General features: G+C 34.0%; 1 protein-coding gene across 8 annotated transcripts in view; it reads left to right on the forward strand.

Annotated features, from left to right (window-relative positions):
• The window catches only part of SGCZ (sarcoglycan zeta), a 1,085,895-nt gene that overhangs the window by 616,354 nt on the left and 447,664 nt on the right, over positions 1–21,877 (forward strand). For all 8 annotated transcript variants that reach the window (XM_032329030.1, XM_032329036.1, XM_032329037.1 and 5 more), the window contains one exon: positions 928–1,122. In XM_032329030.1, coding sequence (XP_032184921.1) covers positions 928–1,122 — 195 coding nt within the window. The remainder of the gene's footprint in view (positions 1–927; positions 1,123–21,877) is intronic.

Raw genomic sequence — 21,877 nt, forward strand, 5'->3', positions numbered from 1 at the left:
GAAGTTTTTATTCTTCGGATAATAAATAAGTTACTCTAAAAATTGTATGCCTAGTACATATCCTTTACTTTTCTTAATCGTACTTCTTGGTAGAATCTAGCAGAAAATAATGTATTTGCTTTTTGAAAGAATTAACTTAAAAACTAAATTTATATATTACCAAGGAATACTACCACCTCTTTTCCAAAACTGACTTCTATGTGTATCAATATGTTATATAATATTATATAATAAAATAGTACAGTATAGTGTCTTCTTTTTTTAGAGATCAAATTTATTTTGAGAACACATTGAAATATAACTAAAATAAATAACCAGCAAAGTTCTAAGTAAAAATATTAATTAAATAGCTATATCTATATAATTCTCAATAAAAGTATATTTTCTTCCCATAGGTTCTTTCAAATGCATTTACAGTTTATTAAAACATATACCCTGAGCCCTGATATCCCATTTCTTTAGATAAAGGTACAGAAATGCCTTGTGATTCATTTGGTCTCTGTCTACCCTAAAGAACAGGTGACATGTATTCCAAGAGTAGCTGGGATGTGCATAGAATTTTAAGTTATAGATTAGATACCTGGGAGTAGAGATGAGTGTCTTCAGAGTCTCCTTGGGGGGGGGGGGGAACAACCCCAACTACTGTTAGAATTGGGTAAATGTTACTGAAAATAAAACATATATCTTAGAAAATTCAGAGTAAAACAGCACTAAAAAGCAGCACTGATAATGTTATGTGAGAGGCTCTGTAATATTTTAATCAAGTCTAATCTAATTTTAATTACACAGCAATAATTCTTTGAACACTCACTACCCATTATTCGTGAATGTGTTGTATCTTTTGATTTTAAAAAATCATTGGTTTTAGTTTTGAATGCTTCTTTTCTTTCTTTTCTTTCTTTCTTTCTTTTTTTCTTTTTTTTCCAGATGACACGAGAACAATATATACTAGCAACACAGCAGAACAACCTGCCAAGAGCTGAGAATGCACAACTTTACCCAGTGGGGATTTATGGATGGCGAAAGAGGTGCTTATACTTCTTTGTCCTTCTGCTGTTGGTTACCATGATAGTTAACTTAGCCATGACAATATGGATATTGAAAGTGATGAATTTCACTGTGGTAAGTACCACCATGACTTCATATCTACTGCTTTTGGTTCAAAGATGATACAGTGCTGTTATTTTTATTTTTTAATTGAACATTACTTATCTTAAGCTTTACAAGGATGTGTCTTGAAATTCCAAAGAATGTCATATATTATTTTAAGACTGTATTCAATATGTGTTCATGACACACATATGATATTACTACCTGTCCTTTAGGTGTGGGAAATTGAGATCATGAGATAGTACAGGATACTGATTCATTAGCAAGTTAGAAGACTTTTAACCTGTAAGTATGAACTGTTGCTTGCTAAGCCTGGTAATCTAGAAAATGAGTCTATATTTTTAGAGATGATATTTTATGTTAAAATTAATATTAGATATCACAAATACCTTTAAAATACTTTACATAGAGTATTTACTTCTCTCTATATGCTTTCTATGTAACATACTGCATGATCAAATATAAACCTGGAATTTTTCATGGGCCACATGGACCAATGTCTATAATTGTCACCAGATGGTGATTTCATTTTTTTGGATCAGCCATGGTAAATATATGATATACCAGAAAATAAGTCACTCTTTCATGAAAAGTAATAATAACAAAATAATCATATATAGCTCATTGATGAATACTGCTTTAATTTATTGAATGTGTATAATAAACCTATGAGTCTGACTTATCTAGGAAAAATTCACTGCATCAGCAAAGTTTAGTTTAGCTCACTTTGTATTTTTGGCTAAATTCTTAAATTTCTCTCCTCCGCCTTTAAAGCTTTCTGCCTTTGCTTAAACGCCTCAGATATCTTCACATTCAGGCAGGTGTCTTACACTTGCTGACCAGACTGCTGTTTTTCTTTAGAACTCTGCATCCTTAGGGGCAAGTGTAAAGCTGGCTGTTTAACTTCACTGATCTTTGTATAGTGGGCTGCTTTTTTTTTTTTTTTTTTTTTAACTCTGCTGTGTATTGATTTAGCAAGGGTAGTTTCTTTCTGAGTTCACTAACATGTAATTCTAACTTGAAACATAATCTCGGAAAGGAAAATGAGCCTAGCATCTGTCCGTTGCGTAGGACACTGTGGTTGTGTGCAGAAGGACCCTGGGAGAGCAGGTGGCCTAACCTTCCTGAGAGGAAAAACTGTAACTGTGCAAATCATGTTAGAAGAGCATATGCTCATGGAGAAAAATGAGCTGAGCAAGGGCTCCATTTCTCTGATACAGTGCAAATTTTGAAGGGTATTCATCAAAGAAGAAATGAAAGGCAAAGAAAAGTTGAGCAGAACTCAGTATGTTCCAGGATTAGAGAAAATAGTTATAGCCTAGTGATGGATATGTGTTCAGGGTCAGTGATCAAGGTCTATGAGCCTGTGTGCGGGTGCCTGGAGGTGGAGTTAGGTTCTACTAGGCAAATTTTGGCTTTAATGCTCTGGTAATGCATCGGAACCATTCTTTATCCTGAGTTGGCTCAGTGCTCCCCCCCACCCCCCAAGACTATTTTAACAGATGACACTAATTCTACTCCTAGTCTTTTAGTTCTAAGGTCTGCTCCTACCTTCTCTTACTGATGTCTGGGCTTCATTAATGATTCATTTACTATATATTAGGGGCTGAAGATTCTTTTATATGGTTTTGACTATAAGCTGTATTAGCAGTTGCTGACAGCAACTTTTTCAACCTCATTTTTCTTAACAAAACAAACAAAAATCACTCCAAATCTCCAAGATTTGAAATTTCAAGCATTTGATTACCTCTACCAAAGAGCTTTCTAAAGCGCATGGAAGTTGTGATCAACTGTCTCACTTCAGGAGCCTTGATTCTATCCAGTGACCAGGCCATGAAAATGTTGATTCAAGCCCTGTAAGTTTCTCAAGCATATTTAAATTAATTAAGAAGATAAACTTAAATGCATAATTACATGGCTGCATGCATCAGGCTCCCAGTACCTTGCTTCATGCTGAGGTCAAGGCTGGATAAGCCATTCCAGGGAAATAATTGAAACAATCACCTTTGTCCTCAGGATCCACGCAGGCCTCAGGGTTTCTGTCACCTATGGAGCTATCTAATTTGAACCTCAGCTGGCCAAAATGTAAATGTCAACATATTCCTGGGGATAATGAAAAGGAGTTTATTTCGATGGGAGTTTTTGGTGTTTATTTCTTTCTTTAATTTTGAACATAACTTTTTTTCTGTAAATCACATTGTTACTTTTTAATAATCAAAAAATAGGTTATTCTTTAGCCATGTAAGCTATTTGTTTGTAAGTGAAATAGATGGAAAAAGAAAGTAATTATTGTGTCAGGATTATCTTTGAAACATCATGAACTCTCCATTTCAATGCAGTAATTCATAATTATTCAGAGAAATTCTGAATTGCTTAAATAGTTACTGAGTTTAGCAGCTATGAATACTACACACCAGATTAAGTTGTATGTATTTGAAAAGTGTAAAATAATTTGTAATCCTCTTACATGAGAGCAGTAGCAAAATCAATTTTATGTTTTCACGGGTGCATTATGATTGCATCTATCTCTAGAGCGAATACCAGAAAGCGTTCACCGTACTATCATAAGAAGTAGTAAATGATGTATAAATTGTTTGGGGAGTATTACTGATTTACACAAAATGTATTTCTGTTTCATTATAACGGTTTCTATCCAGTCTATGGAAATATGTGGCTGTTAACATCTTTTATTTCAGCAAACTGGGAACGTTATTGTTACCAAAATATTGTGCTTTTTATTTTTTAGCACAGCAAGGGTAACCGCCAACCTGTTTTATGCTGCTTCTTGAAGTCCATCATTATGACTAGTATTATACATGATCTGTGTGGTTGATATGACCTTATTCTGCTTTTTATTTTGTGAAAATAAAAATCTCACAGCTATTGAGATACCCAGATGCAGAGAATCAAGAAAAAGGAAATTAGTTTATACTACAGGGTGTAAGGCTTAGAACAGATATACACCACAATTTCCTGTTTATGAGAGTTGATAAATGTAGGAAAGAGTTGAAGAAAGAGATTGTGAAACTTCATTCTCTTAGGATCAGTATAACCCAGTTACGTGTTTCTGTTGGTGGTGGTGATGGTTGTTGGTTGGCATAATAGCTGTGTGGTTCAATATAAATGGCTAAGTCTAGCAGATCTGTTGAATCTAGGCATTCTGCTATGGTGATATTTCTTTCTTGGGTCAAGTGCTCATCCTAAGTAAGTTGTATATTTGAAAGTTGAAAATTACTATAATAATAAAGTATTCATTTTAATTACAAGAGTACCAAGTAAATGTTGGTAACATCAACTGCAAGTTCGTTTGATTAGCTATGTTAACTAGCCAGCAAAAGAATGATGAAAAATAAATGCCATTTATTAAGCAAAGAGCAAGAGGAAAGTCATGAATGTTGAAACTGAGAAGTCGTAAATATCCAGATATGGGTATTAATTGAAACAATCAGTCAGTTGAACAGATTGGAAAACAAAATTCTTAGAGAATTGTATGATCGATGGGATGAATGTTGGCTGAAAGGTGATCTCACAGGAAGTGGATCATGATAGTGTTTTAGGAATAAAAAGAAAATGGGAAATTTTTAGTTTAGCCATCCACATAGTATTAGAAGTCACTCTATGACAGTCTCTCCATTTGGTCACTTAGCATTTGCTGAAATCCTCCTTTAGATAAGCAAACCATCCCACTAAATCAATTGTATTTCTCTTTAACAACTTGCTATTTTCTTGCAGTCTCTCTGTATATAACCCCAATCATGGGATGCGTTCTTTCAAACTGACATGAATTTATTATTTTATCAAGACTGCGGTTTGTTCTAATATACACATACACACACACATATATATATATATAAACATACATACACAAATATATGTGTGCATATATACATATACAAATATGCATATTATGTACACCTACATACACTTACACACATTTTCACATCAAAGAAATGTATTCTATATAGATAAGTAGTCTGTATCTCCATTACTCTTATGCAGCCACTTTGCTTCTTTAGCTGCCATTTGCCTTTCTTCATTTCAGATACTGTCTATATCACATTGTGATATATCATGATATGTTTACAAGCCTATCAACCTTATTAAAATATCTTTCCATTTATTGCTGTTGGACAGAGAGCCATCGATATCTTCTATCGTATTTTCTTTTACTGTACCTTTCTAAAGCTAAGAAAGAGCACGTGTATCACAGTGTTCAGTTTTCTGTTTTCTAATGTTTCTAATGCTACAAATTTTAAAAGATAATTTTGGGGGAATATGAAATAATATACATTTTTTAAGTCTTCCGTCTTGTGCCCTAATACTTTGGTAAATGAATTATCACCTATTCCCTTCTCACTCATGTGATTATTATTTTTTTTCTTTATCTTCATCATTAACCCAGTGGCATATTATCCATAGCCATTATCAGTTTACCTAAGATGGCTAAAGTGCATTTGCAGCATGCTGTTACTTGTCAGTGTGCCCATCACCAAACTTGTTACTCCAGTTTTCTTCATTTCACTCTTTAATGGGACCATTAGATCAGAATAAACTTTTCCATCTCTATATATTTAGCCAGTTCTTATATTTATCAAAGTTGTGTTCCCATACCGAAGGCATTATATTTGTTTTTCAATCTATGGACATATAGAGGTTATATAGGAAGCTTAGATATGAGATAACCATGTTTTATTGATGTCTCATTACTTTTTTCCTTCTCTTCTTAGCATGTTCATCACAGATTGTTTCTCTCTATATGATTTCATTTATTGTTTGGTTTTCTTCCCGGCTCAGAACTTTTCACTCTTTTCCATTGTTATATCGCCAAGGCAGAGGACAGTTCCTGACAGATAATTAGCTCTTAATATGATGGAAATAAATATCCATCTTTAATATATATGCATTGAAATCTAGTTAAACTCTTCATTTCCCTAGGATTTGTGCTTTTCCAAAGGCTGGCCTTGAGCTGGGAAGAATTGATCAAAAGAGTACCCATTATCCTGTCTCTCTGTTGGTATTTAAGGCCTCATAAGCACATGATAGGTTTCCATAAACTGTGCAGTTTATGTACCTTTTCTACATTGAAAAAAGTAGTTTTGTGTTCTGTACACCAAGTTTAATAATTCCCAGCAGCCCCTGTATTTAGCCCTAACACATTTTAGGGAGGAATGCCCAATTTTGATTACCCATTTCAGTAAGTACAGAGAATGGCCATTATTAACACTTTAGTTTATTATAAAATATTTTATCCTACAAAAGGATATGCATAAATATATATTTGAATCAGTAATAAGAATAACAATAATTAATAAAATGAGCACCTGTTTCATCATCACCCAGCTGGAAAAATAAATTCCTAACTCTATCTAGAAAGAATTATAATTCTAAATATTTTTCTTGCTTTTATTTAGTGTCATGTATATATATGTGTGTATAAACCTCAAACACTATAGTGTTTTAGCTCAACAATATGTTTGTTAGATTTATCTCTGTTAATGTGTGTAACTGCAGTGTATTTACTGCTGTAAATTTCACTGAATGAATATACCTTATTTATTTAATTTGCAAGTCCTCCTTTTGAGTTGTTTTCAATGTTTTTGGTTGTTGTTTAATTTGCTCTCACAAACAATGATCCTATGAACATTCTTGTATAATAATAATTATAGTTGCTCCTATACAAGAGTTTCTTCAGGTTCTAGAATCCAAAGTGTATGTCTGTGAATATTGACTTTTAATATAATTTTTCCCCAAAGTGATTGACTCAATATATATTACCTCCAGCAACCTGTAAAGGTTTCTTTTGTTCACCTTATCTCTTAACAGAGAATTTCCTGCTAAATTAAATTGCTACTTCATAAGCCACAAATCTGACACCCAGCTATCTAATGAAGATCCTTCTTACTTATCAGTTTATTTAGGTGTCTCTTTCTGACAGATTTATTCCTGTATCTGTTTTTATTCATATATCTTATCTGTGCAATTGTACTTACTATGTTGGATTATAATTATGGTTCATCTAGACGTAGATTTTTCTCTTCCACCAATATTCCCCCAGTCCTGGTGCAGAAAGGCTGGGTCCAAGAACCCAGGGGAGGGTCCCACAGGCCCAGCCAAGAGGGTCCTCAGCTTCGCGCAGAATAGAAGTTAAATGTGAATTGGAGAATGTGAAAACAGTTTATTAAGTAGGACAAGTGCTATGTAGAGAAAAGCAGATGGAGTATCGGGGAGACTGGAAGGAGAGAAGAGGAAGTTCTGCTACTGCTTGGATTCGAGGATTTACATTAGGAAAGGGTCTAGGGTCCTGGTTTCTCTGCAGATGCACAGTAGGTTCCAATAAAACACAAGTGTCAGGTGAATAGGTGTTAGTCCATAAATTACCAAAGGTAAGGGTATCGATGCCAGCATCAGCCAAGGTTTGGTTGAAGCTGAGGTCCAGGAACAGGTTTGGGATCCGGCTCTTGGATGTTATGAGGTGTTTGGGGCCTAGAACAAAACTCAGAGAATGATTAACTTTATTGCTTCCCCCTTCATGTGAGATCACAGCTTCTTTTGTTTATTCAAAGGTAAAATATGGAACATGAGTAAATGGGACTTAGCAGAAGAACAGCAGAGATAGAACCTTTCCAAAATGGAGTCTCTTCAGCTTCCCTACTTCAGTCCATTAATGTGGGAATTCCTCAAGCATCAGAGCTGGTTTTATTGTCTTATTTATCTTGGTGGCATGGCTAGGAACATAATAGGTGGTGATACATTATTTTTGGTTGACTTTTTGTAATTTAAAAAAAAATCTAGATTCATTTTGAGTAGAAGAAGCCTAGAATTTAATGTCTTAATATTTCCACTTGTTCTCTCTGTAAAACTGCCTCAGATTCCAGTTGGTTTCTGTTTTTATGTTGCAGGCTTTAGTCTTTAGCTGACATTTCGTCCTCCCCCATTAAGAGAGTGGCAGTGATTCACAGACCTGTACCCCTGGGGATAAAAATATATGTTTATAAAAAATAAAAAATTAATTAAAAAAAAAAAAAAAGAAAGATTCAATTGAAGAGAGTGGCATTCCTCAAGTCCTTTCTTATCAAGTCTGTTCGGTGACTAGCTTCCCCTGACAGGAAGACAAGCAGAGCACACGTTCTTCCAGAATCCCAAAGCTCTTAAGTAAGATAGTTTTTCAGTGAAAGTAGAGTCCTTGAGGCTCCAATTACTAGATCTGACTGACTCCCTCAGTAATGACTAGTGTAAAATCCCAGTTTTGTCTTTTCCATGGGGGAGAAAAAACCAAAAAACCCAATTAGAGTTTATGTAAAAATACTCTTTTTCTGTACTATCCTACTTCATCTTTTGAGACAAGATCTATTGGTAATTAAGAGGTACCATAGCTGGCAATAAATGACTACCAAATCCCAAAACTTTTGTGCCATCACTTGTTTACAGTCCTTCTAGAAAAAGTACTCAGACTTTCAGGCATGAGACACAATCATTCTGTGTTTCCTGACTTCCAGCCTCTTTTGGGAGGGCACCTGCTGCTGAGAACCTTGGCCTGCTCACCATAGTCACACATAACTTCCCCAAATGCCTCTTCATTTAACAGTTGAAGTCAGTGGAATGTCAAGATTTTCTAGGGACATCTGTTGATTCAATTTCATGTCATGTCTAGTGGGTATTTGTGATTTTCTGAATTGGCTTTGATTAAAAAGAAGGTCGTAAGCCCAACAAACAAAATAATCATCCACTAATTTAAATCTAAACTCCAGTTACTGAAAGAAAAAGGAAAGGAATCAGTAACAGCAGAAAGTAGAAAAATGGAATACTTTTCTTCAAGAGGCCCACAAGGGCAAAAGTAGCGTTGTGAGTTTTGTCATTTGCATTTCTCACAGAATTGTTATAAAACATGAGTTGAAAATCAGATGTTTAAAAAGTTAATTTAAAAAACTGAACCTTATGCTCCTTCTAGTAAACATTCTTTCTTAAATCCCACATACAATTTTGTATATACAACAAAGTAAGACATAAAATGAATTTTTATTTATAAATGTTATATCACTGGGGGAAAAAAAAAAGAGTGTCTACTTTCTGGTAGTAAAGTATTTTCACATAAAAAATTGTTTTCAGTAGCAAGATCTCCTTAGACTGCTGGTACTGCTAAGACAGCTCTCATCATCCATCGAGCAGTGGTTGAAAGAATGAACTTGGGTCCATATCCGGCTTTTGGCACTTATTAGCTATGACACCTTTGTCAAGTTATTTAAACTATGCCTTCGTTTCTTACCTGTCAAATGGATAAAACATGATTTTTTCCAATTACATTATTGTAGACATCAAAGCAATTAAAATAATGACCGTTCTCCAGAAATGCCTGGCGTATCCTAACAGCTTTCCCAGAGTTTGCTGTCATTACCCTTCCTCACTTTCTGCGGCTCCAACTTCACAGTTATTCCACGCATCATGAGAATTAATTTGATTCTAGTAGAGTCTAAAACTGTCAGGGGCGCCTGGGTGGCTCAGTCGGTTAAGGGTCCACCTCTTGACTTCGACTCAGTTGGTGATCCCAGGGTCACGAGAGGAGCCCCATGCCACGCTCTGCACTTAGCACTAAGTCTACTTGTCCCTGTTGCTCTCCTCCCCTGGTCATACTCTCTCTCTCTTAAATAAATAAATACAATCTTTAAAAAAAAAAAACTTTTTTAAAAAAATTAAAAATTTAAACTGTCCTAGAAAGATAAAAGGATCTTGAATCCATGTGTATTAATAAATAAATAGTAAAAAAAAGTGATGGTGCTTATAATCTTATTCATGCTAATGATGCTCATAAAGGCTAAGAGCACGAGCTTTTGAGCCACACTGGCTCACATTCTGGCTCCATCACTGCCGCTGAGCAGGATGACCTTGTGCGAGTTCCTTAGGCTTCTAAGTCCAGTATTTCCATCTGTAAAATGGTCAATGGTGTTGACCCATGGAGATGTTAGAAGTATTAAGTGAGTGAATGCTTATAAAAGGAGTTAAAATATGAGCACTCTAGTGGTGTCAGCTGTATAATGACAAACTTTATTTCCCTGCATTATTAGATGTGAATAATTAAAGTTGTTTTACTTGATACATTTTATCAGAGAAAATGTCTCTTTCCTTAGGATGATCAAAGGATAATAAAAATTTCTTTTGAAATTATAATTTAATGCTGATATATAGAAAACTATATTTAAAACTTCTAAGAGGAACCATTCAGCTGTCAAACAGCATAATTATTTTGATGACCTTAAATTGTTCTTTTCTTTTTCTTTAACCTGCATTCCCTGAAAGTGACTCTACGAGCCTGTCTGAAAGAGAGAGCTCATTTACCAGAGTAAACTGATCTCCTTTTTGAACAATTTGGAAAAATTATAATTAACATTACTGGATGATAGAGAGAGATGTCTGTTCTTAATCCTAAATGTCCTGAGTTTCTTTAATGTTCAGTTTTAAATTATTATCTGATTGAGATATTGTATTCTGAATTATTTTTATAACATCCCGAATTATAATCTTAGGGTATAATCTTTACATATGAGAGTGAAGTTTAAGATGCCAGGGAGCCCATATTTATTTAATATGCAGTTTGTATTCAGCAAGATTATGTGCTAGATGGACCAGTTCTTAATGAATTTCACAACACTGCAAAGTAAATATTATCCCCTTTGGCAGTGAAAGACACAGAGGCTTAGGGAAATTAAATAAACTTCCCAAGGTCACATTGATGAACAAGTTTAGAAGCATGGGCTATACAGTTTTAAAGCCCACGTTCTTTTCACTACCTTTCATTGCATTACTGTTATCAAAATTAAATTAAATTAGTTCAATATTCTTCATTAAATGATTTACTTCCCTGTCTACCTCTGTGCATTCATACAACACTATTAAATATATAACTATGACATCACTAATTTTAATTACATTTTGAACTTGTTGGACAAAAGATTTCTCAGTTCTTTTAACTACTATTAGTTTAATGGGGAAACATACCTAATCTCTCATAGTCAGTAATTAGAGCAGTGAAAACTCCTCTGTACGTTCTGAACGTGACCATACTTTTGATTTTGGCTGAGTGAGCATTACGTTTAATTTCTGGGTACAGTAATGGTGCTTACTAATGGTATCTTTTAAAAAGAGACAATGGTTTTCATAAAGGCAGTTTTATGCCTGTGTTCCAGTCTTTGCTTTGGTTAAACCATACTTTCTGAGGGGTTAAGTAATTGGTCATGAAGAGACCACCATGAAGGTGATTTAGGATCATAGCTTTTGTCCACCTTTCTGGGCTGCCATTGTCATTTTCCCAATGAATTCCTCTAGCATGAATCATAGTGCCCACCCAAGCCAAGATGAGGCTCTACCTTCTGTGGCACCATGGTCACTCTGAGGGGGAATGCCAGCAGTTTGAGAACCTGCTTGCTGGAGAACCATCCAGCCTACACCGCCCCTCAGTGTGGTGTGTGGATTTATTATAGAACTGATGAGAGTGAATGATACAGTTAATGTTGCAAGACTGTTTCCATTATAACCCTCTGTTTGTACCTCCTCATAATTTTCTGACAAATTGTCCCTCTCAGATGGAATCTTTCATGCTTAGTCTTAGCCTAGCAGTACATTTTCTTTCCTTGACTTTATAAAGAAAAAATTCAGTCATTTTTATCGAAGTTCAAACAAGTATCAAGTAATAGTTCTTTTTACTGAAACAAACTACAAAAACAGTGACATAACATAAATCATAACAAAGTGAAGTACACTAGACTACTAGATATTTTGTAAGGGAAAATAACTAAAAATATTAGTAATTGAATGAAAACTTAGGGAAGTATGGACTCGTTGGTTTATATGTTTAATAAATTGTATATCATAGAGAACTGGAAAGGACTTTACGTCGGTTTCTTAATTGTACTTAGAGGAAACTGAAGTCCGGAAAGATAGTATCACTCACCCATGTAGGTAACTGAACCGTCAGAACATAAAATATGTTGGATTAAATTTAACTGAAAGTAATATGCTTCATATGTGTACTTATTCTCACATATAATAACATATAGTTTGTCTTACATAATATGACTATTTTAGTGGGAAATTTGCAGATGGTTTTAAGAAAAAATAAAGTAAGGATAATTATCTTAAGGGGTAATGTTTTGCTACTTTGTAAAAAAGAAAGTAAACATTTGCTTTTCAAAAGCATACTTGAAATGTCATATTTCTTCTTTACAAGTAAAGAAAATATTATTTTCATAAAAGTAATCTTATTAGGTAGGAATTCATATGTATTTATTAATTTAAATAATATTATCATAGATCTTCTATTTGCTAGTTCATAAACTTATCCCCAGAACAAATATATATTAATACTACATAATAGATTAATAGTACTAATATAGTACATCTAGTTTGCTAAATAAATAATTTAATATTTAGTTTTAAGTACTTGTGGAAATTCACCATTAAAGTGCCCTTGCAAATAATTGGAAGCTATTTATATCAGCTGTTCACTATCAGCTTTGTCCCCAATTGCATTCTTCCCAAAGTGCAAGTGATGGTCCATAAAATATCTCCAGATTTGTTCAACTGTACTTCAATGTGTCTTATAAATTCTGAAACTGAATGATGTCATTAGAGAGTAAAATACCTGTTTTCTCACAATTCACCTATTTTTGTATCCACAATTTTTGTATATTTCTTGGATTTAGAAATTTGAAATACGGTAAGCCCCTGTTACCACTGGTATCCCCTTTATTCCTTTTTGATATAGGGCTTGAGTTGAATTAAACTGCAGAAGCACTGTGCATTTGTTAAAAGTTTCATATAAACTAACCAAGTTTATCTCATGATGCCAGTTTTAGTCAGAGGAGGGAAATAGAAACCTTAAGTACAAATTTGACCCACAACATGTATGTGTGTGTGCATTACCAAAAGAAGTATTTATGTTCAGTGTCCATTAGTCTCTAAAATATGATATTAAAAAGCAATACAAATTGCTTAAACTGTTTAAAAAGTCTCCACTTTATCTCTACTATATAGTGTATATCTCCACTATAATATGCATTTACTCTAGCTCATGGTAAATTACAATTTTGTAAATTGAATTCTATTTTTCAGTTAACCTAGTTTACTTTTTTCCTAATAGGCTTCATTTCTGATCAATGACGTAAAAGCAGTATTAACTTTGAGCTCTCCAGAAGCTCTAGTTAGTAAGCTGAAAATAAAATAAACACTCGGGTTTCTAGAAAAGCTCTTATAATTTATTTAAAATATGTGCTACCTAGGTGCTCAAATAAAATAGAAATTGCTATTAGTAAAGAAGGAAAAGGGAAAAAATACTCAGGCAATAATAAGGTGTTGTATATGTTTGGTCTTACATAATATGACATTCCTATGAGATACATATTATTACCTCTATTTTTAAAGAGAAAATGTTGCCCAATTTCAGGTAACTAAAAAGTGACTGAGTTGATATTTGAATATTTGTTTTTCCAATGCACCAGTTCAAATGTGTTCCACCCACTCAGGAATCATTCTACTGTTGATATTATTTATAAGCCATTCTAGCCAAAAGAAAATTTTTCTATGTGGGCAGTATTCTACTATTTGTTAATAATTTAGTAAGTTTTTAAGTCCTCATACATTTTTTTAGGGCCATGAAATTAAATATTTTCTTCTTAATTTTGGAATGTGATAAAGTTATTAGTTTAACATCTGTTAACTTACCTTCTGTTGCTATATTTTTTAATCGTTATATTTATAATATATTAATTATAACAAAACTATAGAATAATGGTACTTTCTATAACTTGTTCTGTCCTCTGTACAAGTCCTAAGTGGTCCCATACATGAGCATTGTTTTCTTCTAAGAAATTATTGGCACGCTCAATTTTTTATATATTTATAGGCATTTTAGAGGTACAACATTATCAGTGCTCTATTGCCACAAGAATAGCATGTAACAGACACAAATCCCAGTAGAATAAAATAATAAACATTCGTTTAACACAGAAATCTGTGGATTGAATGGACAGTTTCATCAAATGGTGGTTTGCCAGGGCTTCCGCATAGATATGTAACAGGCTGTCTGTCCATCCTGTAGCTGGCTGCGTTAGGATGCCTCATTTCCATATTTGAGAGTCATTTCACTATTGGCTGGGCAATCAGATCAATTGTCTTTCAAGTGAAAAGACAGTGTTTTTTAAAATGGCTAACGTATTGGTTATTAAAATGCCTAACGAAATGGTTAGCCATTTTAAAACAAGTTAGCAGTTCCAAGGAAGAGTGTGGATATATGCAAGACTTCTAGACGTCTGACGTGCAAAACTGGTTGTTCCATCTGCACATTTCATTAGCTAAAGAAAGTCACAAGGTAGTCAAGGTTCATAGGATGAATAGATTTCACGTCACTAGGATCCTAAGACATGAAAAACGGTTAACAAATCATACAATTTTTGTGCAATGCTAAAAAAAAATGTTTTGTTGTCATTAATGGGCAACTATTCAGGCATTACGCTGATTATAAAATTTCCAGATTTTCAATATAAAGGATGAATTAATGTGATTAGTATATGTAGCAATAAATAAAGTATCCTAAGAAATGCATAAATAAAGTATCCTAAGAAATGCAATTAAAACAACAGTTAATCCCCCTCTTTTTTTTTTAAATTTAAGATTTTAAACATGCTTTATTTTTTGGAGCAGTTTTAGGTTCACACAAAATATTAGTTCCCGTACACTCTTCCTCCACCCCCATACACAGCCTCCCTCATGAAGAAAATCCCTCATTGGAGTCGCTCATTTGTTATTATTGATGAGCCAACATTGACACATCATTATCACTCAAAGTCCACAATTTACATTAGGGTTGACTCTTGGTATCGTACATTCTGTGGGTTTGGACAAATGTATAATGATATGTATCTCTCATTATAGTATCATTCAGAGAAGTTTCACTGCCATAAACTTTCTCTGTGCTCCACTTACATATTCTTCCTTACCCCTGAACACCTAGGGGTACTGATACTTGTACTGTCTGCATTGTCAGGCCCTTTCTAGAATGTCATAGAGTTGGAATTACACAGTCTGTTACCTTTTGAGGTTGGCTTCTTTTATTTAGTAATGTACATTCAAGCTTTCTCAATGTCTTTCTATGATTTGATAGCCTGTTTCTTTTTGGTGCTCAGTAATTGTCTGGATGTACTACCACAATTCACTTATATATTCACCTACTGAAGGGCTCTTGATTACTTCCAGGTTTTGGTAATCATGAAAAAAGCTGCTGTAAACATGTGTGTGCAGATTTTTGTGTGAATATGGGTTCTTAATACCTTTGGGTAAATACCAAGGAGAGTGATTATTAGATTGATTAGTGAGAGTATGTTTAGTTTTGTGAGAAACTAAATCATTTTCCAGAATGGCTGTCCTATTTTGCATTCCCAATCGCAGTGAATGAACATTCTTCTTGTTCCACATCTTTGCAAGGTTTTGATGTTGTCAGTGTTTCAAATATCATTTCCTTTTTTTAAAAGAAGGTATAGAATTTTTTTTTTTTTTTTTTTTTAAGAAAGCACAAGCGGGCAGAGAAGCATGTAGAAGGAGGTGGAGAAGCAGGTTCCCTGCTGGGCAAGGAGTTAGATGTGGGGCTCCATCCCAGGATCCTGGAAACATGACCTGAGCCAAAGGCAGTTGCTTAACCAACTGAGGCACCAACTGAGGTGCCCCAAATACTATTTTCAAACTTACCAAATTAGCATACTTTTTCTTGTTTTCCCTGTAATACTAGTTTTAAGTACATAATGATACTTCAAAACATATCTTAAATATATCTTAGATAAGGATATCTTAAATATAATGTGAATGTGTATGTTTAGAAACAAGTATAAAACATTCTTACTTTTATGATCACCGATAGCCTGCCACTTGAAGATAGTTATTTAAAGCTTTATTAAAAGTAATGACAATATAGCTGGGACACCTGAGTGGCTCAGTTGGTTAAGCATCTGACTCTTGGTTTTGGCTCAGGTCATGATTTCAGGGCTGTGAGATCAAGCCTCACACTGGGCTCCATGTTGGGTGTGGAACCTGCTTAAGATTTCCTCTCTTCCTCCCTCTCTGCAATGATACTTTTATTAAGAGTCAGCTGTATATCTCACCTGCCCAAGGCTTTGAAGTTTCTGATTATAGCTCTAGATTCTCAAAGAAGTTACGTTATTCAGTTGGATATCCAACTGGAAGTTTCATCCAAGTCATGTTGCCTTAATTTATTTAAAAAATATTTGTTGATAAATAAAGGTTTTATAAAACCTTTGTTTTGGGGTTCCTAGGTGGCTCAGTGGGTTAAGGCCTCTGCCTTCGACTCGGGTCATGATCCCGGGGGTCCTGGGATCGAGCCCCGCATCGGGCTCTCTCCTCAGCGGGAAGCCTGCTTCCCCCTCTCTCTCTCTCTGCCTGCCTCTCTGCCTACTCTCTCTTTGTCAAATAAATTAAAACAAAACAAAACAAAGCAAAACAAAACAAAAACTTCTGTTTTATAAGAAATTATAAACAGATACAGAAATTTTCAATCTAAAATTTATATCCATGACTCTTTGCATTGCTTCTTCGAGGTATTAGAAATGATATATTAGATATTAGTTTTCAGAATGCTCACCAGAACACTGATTCTTTTTGTATTTGGGTAGAAAATTTGTCATTGCAAATCATCTAGCCTTGAATTCCAGCACAACTGGTTGTACACAAACAGTGTGTGCTCACAATCACACTCACATATGTAAACAAACACATCAACAATAGGGAACAAAAACCCTCATTTTTAATTTATTGCAAAATCAGGTATTTTAAGCATTCCTACTGCATTCTAACATTGGCCTAAGTCTAAATTCTGAAACTCCAAGCAGAATTTAACACTGTCACCAAACAGGACCTCTTCTGACCTTTTGTTCCTGCTTGGTCTCTCAAATAAAACACAGAGACTAATTGGCCAGTATTTGTGCTTGGGAGGAAGAAAGGGAAAAGCAGTATATAACATGTATACTCTAAATTCTAGGTGCCTTAAATCTTTTTTGAATTCCCATTGCCTTTTATGCTTATTTTATGCAAATTAGAACCTGAATAGAATTTAGCCCTCAGATGAAACTGAGTGTTAATAAAATTGAGTCAGATAAATTTTGAATGTAAAACATCTCATTAAATTAGCAAAATTGGGAATGGTAAGTACGCATTGTTATTTTCGATATGGTTAATATTTTAAAGGTGTTTACTTTCTGTAGCCTTCTGGCTTCATACAGTTCTAATTATATTTTTAAAATTCACCTTCATTTTATTACATACCTAGCCATGGATTCATTAATTCAATAGGTACATAAAGTATAACAAAAATGAATCAATTGGACAGTAGTCTGGAAAATCACTTGAAATAAATTGAAACAATACTATACAAAGGGAACTTTTTGGTATTAAATATTTAACAATAAACTATCTCAACTGGTGATCTCACGAATCTAAAATAGTCATTTGTTAATAATTTTCAAATTTTTCTTTGGAAAAACAACATTATTTATGAACTGTTTTCTAAAATCTGTAAAACTAATGGAAAAATGCATTTATGATTATGACACTAACATATTTCCTAGAGTCAAATTTGAAATATGACATTTTGTTTTTTTAAAATATAAGACATTTTAAAAATCATATATGAAATGTCTCTTTTTCTTCAGTGAATTTACATTTATTAATTGGTAGTACACATTATTTTTGATGTAAGACCATTTTTATTTCCCACAAAAATATTCTGGAAAATTCTCTGAGATAATCTGACTTAGATTTTATTATTTTCATCTCACTGATTAAGCTAAGGATTTATTTCTACTTATAGCATGTTTCTCCCTACGATGGTATGCTTGAACAATAGTTTAACCTTGCTTACAGGAATGCAACATTCACTACTTAAAAGAATCATATTTTTAAAATCCTAAAGAATTTGCGGAGGTATATATTTCTCTAGAAACAGAGAATTTGTCTTGTTCAGATTTTTAATGACTAATGATTAGAGATGAATATATTAAAGTTGTCATTATGGTATACAGGTAGAAAATAATTAGTGTAAAAATATTTACTTACAGTGGTAGAAAGACAACTATCATATGATCTCCCTGATATGAGGAAGTGGAGATGCAATGTGAGGGGTTTGGGGGGATAGGAAAAGAATAAATGAAATAAGATGGGATTGGGAGGGAGACAAACCATAAGACTCTTAATGTCACAAAACAAACTGAGGGTGGTCAGGGGGGAGGGGTTAGGGAGAGGGAGGTGAGGTTATGGACATTGGGGAGGGTATGTGCTATGGTGAGTGCTGTGAAGTATGTAAACCTGGAGATTCACAGATCTGTACCCCTGGGGCTAATAATACATTCTATGTTTATAAAAAATAAAAAAATAAAGAAAAAAGAGAAATAGTAAATTGAAAAAAAATATTTACTTAGATTGAATTTGAGTGTATTTACCTATTTATGGCTAACATAATACTCGAATACTGAATATAAAAGGACAGTTTCCATTAGACATAAACAGAATTCTTATTTGCCAGCTAAATACATCTGTTGGGAACAGGTGAAGCTACCACTCAGATTGGCTGAAAATAGGAAATAAGAAATGTACATGACATGAAAACAGGGCATATTTTGTGACCAGAGAGTCTAGAGAGGATTGATGATAGATTACTGAAAATGGCATATTGAGGGGTGCCTGGATGGCTTAGTCAGCTAAGCTTCTGATTCTTGATTTCAGCTCAGGTCATGATCTCCGAGTCATGAGATTGAGCCCCCTTTTAGGCCCTGTGCTCAATGTGGCATTTGCTTGAGATGCTTTTTCTCTCCTTCCTTCTGTCCCTTCCCCTGCTCCCACTCTCTCTCTCAAAATAAATAAATAAAGTATTAAAAAAAGGTATGTTGGGAAATATTGGGGGACACTGAATTTTGTAGAAAAAAATGGAAGTATATAATAAGGGATAATCATGGGAAAGAATTGGAGACTAATATAATTTTTAAACATTGATTTCTAATATAAATTAAAGAACTAACTTTTTAGAGAAATATGTACCACATTTGCATAATTGTATAAATCACTTTGGCTTTGCATCTTAGCTAAGTATTTTCTTAATCTAAAGTGGCTGAGCATTTTCTGTGATTTCTCACGTTTTTCCAATGAGTTTGTCCCATGATTAAAACTAAATATGTCCTTGAAAAATTCATGTTAAGTGACATCAAAGATAACTAGAAATGTAGATTTGGTCTCATTACACAATAATTTCACGCTAGTGTAGCTTGTGTGTTAGCTATCTATTTTTAATTATATTCCCAGGATAACGATCTAGACTTTATTTTTACCCCATCGTTAAGCAGTTGCTTTAGTGAAGGGTATAGTATGTTTAAAGAATTCAGCAGAGACACAAAGAGTACTAAGAATGTCCAGACTGCAATTATAGGTATAGCAATTTTGATAGTCAAATAAAAGATGAGAAGGAATATTTGAATAGATTTCAAGGAGTTTGAATATAGCAATTCTGAAATCAGTGCCTAATCAAAGTGAATATAGGATTGGTAGCAAGAAATGCAAGCTTTCTTAAATTATAATATAATTTTAATCATTTCTAGAAAAATTATGATGCATATATCAAATGTTTTAAGATAAAATGTACAGGAAGAATAGACATGTTAAAGTAGAGCCAGTCAGCATAATGTGTAAGAACTCAATTCTTGGACTTAAGTTTTGTTTTAAATCACTGGGTTCTTTCCTTTTCTAGTTGAATGAGTTTGAACAAGTTACTTTAACCTCTTTGTTAGTCTCATTTTCTTTATTTGTAAAATAAGTATAACTCATTGGATGTTTTGATGATTAAAGGAGAAAAACAACCTTAGCATAAAGATATGACAATGAGTCTTATTGATATTTTTTTTTAATATATTTCAATAATTTATTTGACAGAGAGACCAAGAGCACAAGCAGGGGGAAGGGCTGAGGGAGGGAGAGAAGCAGACTCCCTGCTGAGCAGGGAGCCAGACATTGAGCTTGATCCTATGACCCTGGGATCATGACCTGAGCTGAAGGAAGATGCTTAACCAACTGAGCCACCCAGATACCCCTCACCTTTATACTTTTAAGGCTAAATATGGATGCAGGATAAAAAATAGGGAGTTAAAATATTTCTACAAAAATTTAATTGTTTTGTGCCATTACATCCTAAAAAGATAGGAATGAATAAAATGAGTTTTATCTTTTTTCCTCATTATAGACTACTGATTTTTTCTAGTAATGCTCTGTCCCCATGGAGAGGACCAAGTGAAAGAGTCAAAAATGATCTCTGCATTACAAGGGAGCATACATAAGAGGGCTATTGCACTAGAAAGAAGAGCAAGCATCTCTTCAGGATCTAGCAGAGATCATTGACATTATATAGTGCTTTGGTATCACCATGGGTAGGTAGAGTTAATGGTATCTAAACAAGCACAAAAGGCAACCAAGAGCAGTCTAGACATCCGTACACATCTCTTTGTTCTTGGATGAGAAAAACCCAAGAGCTCACCATGTGGCAGACAAAATCTTATTTTTAAGCGAAGAGTATTTTTGTACCTATTGGGTTAAGAGAACTGTTAATGAGGTAATATAAGTATATTATAAAACAGAAGAATACCTTACAAACTGTTACTATTCTCAAAAAAATAAAAAGGAATTTTCTAATAAGTAAAATGAACAATCACCAAGATAAGTATATTGTGAAATTAAACAAAGTAATTAAATAGAAACAACATATAGATGCATTGGAAACATCAAAATAATAGAAAAGTATTGGTAGAAAAATGAAATCAGAGAGACAGAGAAAAAACCATGGAAAGAATTCCAAGTATCTGGGAGCTAATGGAAGCTATATATAAAGATGGTAAAGAGGAAAGTTTTATAAAACTTTATAAAACATAATGTAACTGATATCCAGCCTACCAATAATACATTTTTTCAAATAAGAAACAGGGTAACAAGATCAGAGGCAGATAAAAGTTTATAGTAGGATGATAATGATACTCAGCCATGAAGATTTTTCATAGTAGACGTTAATATGCATGATGGTCTAATGAAAAGGGATCAATATTAAGACAGTCTTATAACAATTTACAAATTGAAAGAAAAAGAAAATTGTGAGAGTTTCAACAGAGAAAAAAGAAAGTGGTTATTTTACCAGAAATAAAAAATATTAGTCACATCAAATTTTCCTGTGTTAAAGTATGTCACAGTCCTGGTCACCAGGCTTTGAATGAAAAGCATTGTACGGGAGACACCGGGGTGTCTCAGTCGCCTGACTTTGACTTAGATTTTGATCTCAGGGTCTTGGGATGGAGCCTCATGTCAAGCCCCACGTTGGACTCCTCTCTCAGCAGGGAGTCTGCTTGTTCCTCTCCCTCTCCTTCTCCCTTGCTTGTGTTCTTTCTCTCTCAAATAAATAAATCTTTGAAAAGGGAAAGAAAAGAGGAAAGAAAAAAGAAAGGAAAGGAAAAGCATTGTGCATTACACTGGTAACATTTCCTCCTGGTTTTCTTTCATTGCATTCTATGTGCTCTATAGTTTGCTTCATAGGTTCCCTTCCTGTCCGGCTTCTTGAATTTTGTCTCGGGTTTTTATGTTCACCTTTTCCCCGCTCTCACTCACATTCTTCCTGGATAGTCTTATCAATGAGTTCACCTCTGTTTTGAAATCAAAGCAACAATAACAAAGGACCTCTACCTGACCCCTC

The sequence above is a fragment of the Mustela erminea genome, chromosome 21, assembly GCF_009829155.1.
Source record: "Mustela erminea isolate mMusErm1 chromosome 21, mMusErm1.Pri, whole genome shotgun sequence".
In the NCBI taxonomy this organism is placed as follows: domain Eukaryota; kingdom Metazoa; phylum Chordata; class Mammalia; order Carnivora; family Mustelidae; genus Mustela; species Mustela erminea.